Below are 6000 nucleotides of genomic sequence, written 5' to 3'. Positions count from 1 at the left end.
CTGTTATTAACCTCCATGTTAGGATTCTGACCAATTAGACTTTTCATTTTAGCCATAGACTACACACAAGACTAGATTCAAAAACTGATTCCATCATCTGGTTTATTACAATATAATAAACATCATTACAGTGAAATGAATGACACATTTTTCTAGATATGATTGTATTTAAAAAGGGCCTATTGAAATCATCTGCAGTGTTTTCATATATTTATAAATTAGATTAGGCTAATCCTTGACCTTTTATTTATGTTGCAAATATTATAGTCATGTTTTACAGTAGCCACAGAACGAAACAGATTTTCTCACGAGCAACGACCACTGATCTGGCCAATCAAGTGCCTATCTGGTCTGTATCACGGCGAGGTGTGAAAGCTGAGCGTCAAAATACGTGTTCACTTTTGCCAAACTCTGAATTGACGCACCATTCGGAATTTATTCACCGCCCATATTCACTGGAAGTATCTTATCTAATAATAAGATCATGTTTCTGCGTCAAGTCAATCTGCCACTTTAAAAAGGCTTCTTATTAGAGAGAAATGTAAAGTAATCGTGCTACTGAAACTTGGACCTTTAACTGTAGACTTGAGTCTGGAGTCTTATGAAGATCAATCTTGAAGTTATAATTTGTTGAAATAGTTTTGCCTTTCCCCAAAAAAGTATCGAACGAGTTGAGGACTTCTTGAGGATTAAACCGAACTGCTCTACTGTAATTCCTGGTCATGATTATTATTGGGTTGGTTTGGACCTAGGCATGGACCGTTTGCAGGAGTCCGTTCTGTGTATTGTAATTCTATCATGTCTACAGCCCACGTCGTCTCAAACGCAGGAAGGTAAGTGATTTTATGAATGTTGATATGTGTTGCTAAATCAACTACAAGCTTTGCATATATACAGTGCATTCGGAAATTATTCGTACCCCTTTACTTTTTCCAAATTTTTTACGTTACAGCCTTATTCTAAAATGGATTAAATAAAAATGTTCCTCGTCAATCTACGCACAATACACCATAATGACAAAGCGAAAACAGGTTTTAAGATATTTTGGCAAATGTATATATAAAACAAAAAAACTGAAATACTTTATTTACATAAGTATTCAGACCCTTTGCTATGAGACTCGAAGTTGAGCTCAGGCGCATCCTGTTTCCATTGATCATCCTTGAGATGTTTCTACAACTTGATTGGAGTCCACCTGAGGTGAATTCTAATGATTTGGACATGATTTGGAAAGGTACACATCTGTCTATATAAGGTCCTACAGTTGACAGTGCACAGTTGACAGTCAGAGCAAAAATCAAGCCATGAGATTGAAGGAATTGTCTGTAGAGTTCTGAGACAGAATTGTGTCGAGGCACAGATCTGGGGAAGTGTACCAAAACATTTCTGCAGCATTGAAGGTCCCCAAGAACACAGTGGCCTCATCATTCTTAAATGGAAGAATTTTGGAACCACCAAGACTCTTCCTAGAGCTGGTCACCCGGCCAAACTGAGCAATCGGGGGAGAAGGGCCTTGGTCAGGGAGGTGACCAAGAACCCAATAGTCACTTTGACAGAGCTCCAGAGATCCTCTGTGGAGATGGGAGAACCTTCCAGAAGGACAATCATCTCTGCAGCACTCCACCAATCAGGCCTTTATGGTAGAGTGGCCAGACGGAAGCCACGCGTAAGTAAAAGGCACATGACAGCTCGTTTGGAGTTTACCAAAAGGCACCTAAAAACTCTCAGAACATGAGAAACAAGATTGAAATCTTTCGCCTGAATGCCAAGCGTCACGTCTGGAGGAAACCTGGCACCATCCCTACGATGAATAATGGTGGTGGAAGCATCATGCTATGGGGATATTTTTCAGATGAACGGAGCAAAGTACGGAGAAATCCTTGATGAAAACATGCTCCAGAGCGCTCAGGACCTCAGACTGGGGCGAAGGTTCACCTTCCAACAGGACAACGACCCTAAGCACACAGCCAAGACAACGCAGGAGTGGCTTTGGGACAAGTCTCTGAATGTCCTTGAGTGGCTCAGCCAAAGCCCGGACTTGAACCCGATTGAACATCTCTGGAGAGACCTGAAAATAGCTGTGCAGCGACGCTCCCCATCCAACCTGACAGAGCTTGAGAGGATCTGCAGAGAATAATGGGAGAAACTCCCCAAATACAGTTGTGCCAAACTTGTAGCGTCATATCCAAGAAGAATCGAAGCTGTAATCGCTGCCAAAGGTGCTTCAACAAAGTACTGAGTAAAGGGTCTGAATACTTATGTAAATGTGATATTTCAGTTTTTTGGGGGGGTTTTAGCAAAAAAATCTAAAAACCTGTTTTTGCTTTGTCATTATGGGGTATTGTGTATAGATTGATTAGGGGGGAAATGATTTAATACATTTTAGAATAAGGCTGTAACGTAACAAAATGTGGAAAAGGTCAAGGGGTCTGAATACTTTCCGAATGCACTGTAGTTATAAACCAGAAGATCAATTGAATTTGTATTGGCTGTAGCCCCAGGCTACATTATTTTCGTAATCAGGTATGACTTTACATTTTGTGTTGATAATCAAATTCATTGTTTTTATTATTTTCACTGCTGATGACACACACACACACACACACACACACACACACACACACACACACACACACACACACACACACACACACACACACACACACACACACACACACACACACACACAGAGAAAGTCTTGTTTCCCAAGAGGTTGCTGTCCTGTTCCGTTATTTCACAATAAAAGCCCCCTCCTGGTCTCAGTGACTGTAGAGGAATCACCTGTTTGCTTTCTGAGTAACAGTGGATATAGCAGAGCAGCAGAGCAGGCAGACCACACCAAAGCACAGGGCCACACTCACCTGTGGCCCTGACAGCCCAGCAACACTACTAGTAGAAAACCAGGGGTCAGGGATCAGCCAAGACTTTTGGCATGTTGTTGTGTTCTGGTTGGTTGAAGGGAACTCGCTGTGGGTCAAAAACATGTAGACTCAATAAAGGTAGACAATGTCCAATTGTGTGTAAACTAGACTCTGACATGTGTAGGCTATAAAAAGGTAAGCTCTATTGACTGGTCTTGGCTGTGAATGTTTCTCAATCATTAACCAAGCCCCTCTATATCCTTCTCTCTTTCTTTCTATATTTCTTTCTTCGTTCCATCTTCCCTGTTCTTGTTCTCTCTCTCTCTCTCTCTCTCTCTCTCTCTCTCTCTCTCTCTCTCTCTCTCTCTCTCTCTCTCTCTCTCTATCCCTCTATCCTTCTCTCCCCTATATCTCTATTCTGTCTCTCCCCTCTCTCTGTCTCGCTCTCTCCAGCTCCCCCCTCCCTCTATCTCAAAGATGAAATAGTTCCTCTGTTCTTCTTTCAGAAGAGGGGACTTTGCTACACACATTACCACGCTGTAATTAGCCTCTAATCAGCCTCTGTAATCATCCTCTGTAATCAGCCGCTGTAATCAGCCTCTGTAATCAGCCTCTCTGATTCGGGCTCCCGAGTGGCGCAGCAGTCTAAGACACTACATCTCAGTGCTAGAGGTGTCACTACTAGACCCTGGTTTGAATCCAGACTGTATCACAACTGGCCGTGATTGGGAGTCCCATAGGGTGGCGCACAATTGGCCCAGCGTCGTCCGGGTTTGGCCGGTGTAAGCCGTCATTGTAAATAAGAATTTGTTCTTATCTGACTTGCCTAGTTAAATAAAGAGAGCTTATATCCTGTGAGCTGGAGACATACGTGACTGGGAGGCTATTGCCCCTGTTGTTAACGACACTGGAGGTCAATTGTCCCATTCAAATGGATGGCTCTAGTATTAAGTCTGTCGCTTTGAGTGACTGTTGGCTGTTGTTTACTATTAAAGAGCTCAGAGTTGGGTGTATATTTGGGAGTATTTTCTGTATTTTGAATGTTGGAATAGAATAGTTATAAACATGACATCCCAATTCTCTGGTAGATAAGTGATCATTTCAGTGGAGCATTCTTAGATGCTTTCAGTAAAATAGAATGGTGTGTGTGTAGCGGACATGAGTCGGTCATGGTCCCGGGATGAAGAAGCCCCACCTGCGAACTTCCAAACCATTGTCTGCCCTTGGCCTAAGTGGGAATATTGTCTTGGTCTAACGGTCTAACGTTGTGTGTTGTTCATATCCTGTGTGTTGTCTACGTGGGTATATGTTACCTCCTGGGAGACCCGGGTTCATATCCTGTGTGTTGTCTACATGGGTATATGTTACTTCCTGGGAGACCCGGGTTCATATCCTGCGTGTTGTCTACGTGGGTATATGTTACTTCCTTGGAGACCCAGGTTCATATCCTGTGTGTTGTCTACGTGGGTATATGTTACTTCCTGGGAGACCCGGGTTCATATCCTACGTGTTGTCTGCGTGGGTATATGTTACTTCCTGGGAGACCTGGGTTCATATCCTGCGTGTTGTCTACGTGGGTATATGTTACTTCCTGGGAGACCCGGGTTCATATCCTACGTGTTGTCTGCGTGGGAATATGTTACTTCCTGGGAGACCCGGGTTCATATCTGCGTGGGTATATGTTACTTCCTGGGAGACCCGGGTGCATATCCTGCTAGTTGTCTGCGTGGGTATATGTTACTTCCTGGGAGACCCGGGTTCATATCTGCGTGGGTATATGTTACTTCCTTGGAGACCCGGGTTCATATCCTGTGTGTTGTCTACGTGGGTATATGTTACTTCCTGGGAGACCGGGGTTCATATCCTGCGTGTTGTCTGCGTAAATATATGTTACTTCCTGGAAGACCCGGGTTCATATCCTGCGTGTTGTCTACGTGGGTATATGTTACTTCCTGGGAGACCCGGGTTCATATCCTGCGTGTTGTCTGCGTAAATATATGTTACTTCCTGGGAGACCCGGGTTCATATCCTACGTGTTGTCTGCGTGGGTATATGTTACTTCCTGGGAGACCTGGGTTCATATCCTGCGTGTTGTCTACGTGGGTATATGTTACTTCCTGGGAGACCCGGGTTCATATCCTACGTGTTGTCTGCGTGGGAATATGTTACTTCCTGGGAGACCCGGGTTCATATCTGCGTGGGTATATGTTACTTCCTTGGAGACCCGGGTTCATATCTGCGTGGGTATATGTTACTTCCTTGGAGACCCGGGTTCATATCCTGCGTGTTGTCTACGTGGGTATATGTTACTTCCTGGGAGACCCGGGTTCATATCCTGTGTGTTGTCTACGTGGGTATATGTTACTTCCTTGGAGACCCGGGTTCATATCTCCGTGGGTATATGTTACTTCCTGGGAGACCCGGGTTCATATCTGCGTGGGTATATGTTACTTCCTGGGAGACCCGGGTTCATATCCTGCGTGTTGTCTGCGTGGGTATATGTTACTTCCTGGGAGACCTGGGTTCATATCCTGCGTGTTGTCTGCGTGGGTATATGTTACTTCCTGGGAGACCCGGGTTCATATCCTGCGTGTTGTCTACGTGGATATATGTTACTTCCTTGGAGACCCGGGTTCATATCCTACGTGTTGTCTGCGTGGGTATATATTACTTCCTGGGAGACCCGGGTTTATATCCTGCGTGTTGTCTACGTGGGTATATGTTACTTCCTGGGAGACCCGGGTTTATATCCTGCGTGTTGTCTACGTGGGTATATATTACTTCCTGGGAGACCCAGGTTCATATCCCGTGTGTTGTCTACGTGGGTATATGTTACTTCCTTGGAGACCCAGGTTCATATCCTGTGTGTTGTCTACGTGGGTATATGTTACTTCCTGGGAGACCCGGGTTCATATCCTACGTGTTGTCTGCGTGGGTATATGTTACTTCCTGGGAGACCTGGGTTCATATCCTGCGTGTTGTCTACGTGGGTATATGTTACTTCCTGGGAGACCCGGGTTCATAGGGATTCGGATATCCTACGTGTTGTCTGCGTGGGAATATGTTACTTCCTGGGAGACCCGGGTTCATATCTGCGTGGGTATATGTTACTTCCTGGGAGACCCGGGTGCATATCCTG

At 44.6% G+C, this 6000-nt stretch overlaps 1 protein-coding gene across 2 annotated transcripts in view; it reads left to right on the top strand.

Moving 5' to 3' along the window:
- Positions 1-366: 366 nt before the first annotated feature.
- LOC106572678 (receptor tyrosine-protein kinase erbB-3) overlaps positions 367-6000 on the top strand; it is a 39532-nt gene continuing 33898 nt past the window's right edge. The window contains exon 1 of one of the 2 annotated variants that reach the window (XM_045696302.1): positions 367-833. In XM_045696302.1, coding sequence (XP_045552258.1) covers positions 755-833 — 79 coding nt within the window. In that variant the 5' untranslated portion in view covers positions 367-754. The remainder of the gene's footprint in view (positions 834-6000) is intronic. The other variant, XM_045696301.1, reaches the window with a different exon arrangement.

This window comes from Salmo salar, chromosome ssa15 (assembly GCF_905237065.1).
Source record: "Salmo salar chromosome ssa15, Ssal_v3.1, whole genome shotgun sequence".
In the NCBI taxonomy this organism is placed as follows: Eukaryota; Metazoa; Chordata; class Actinopteri; order Salmoniformes; family Salmonidae; genus Salmo; species Salmo salar.
Note: the sequence above shows the minus strand (reverse complement) of the source record. Positions and strands in the feature narration are given on the sequence as shown.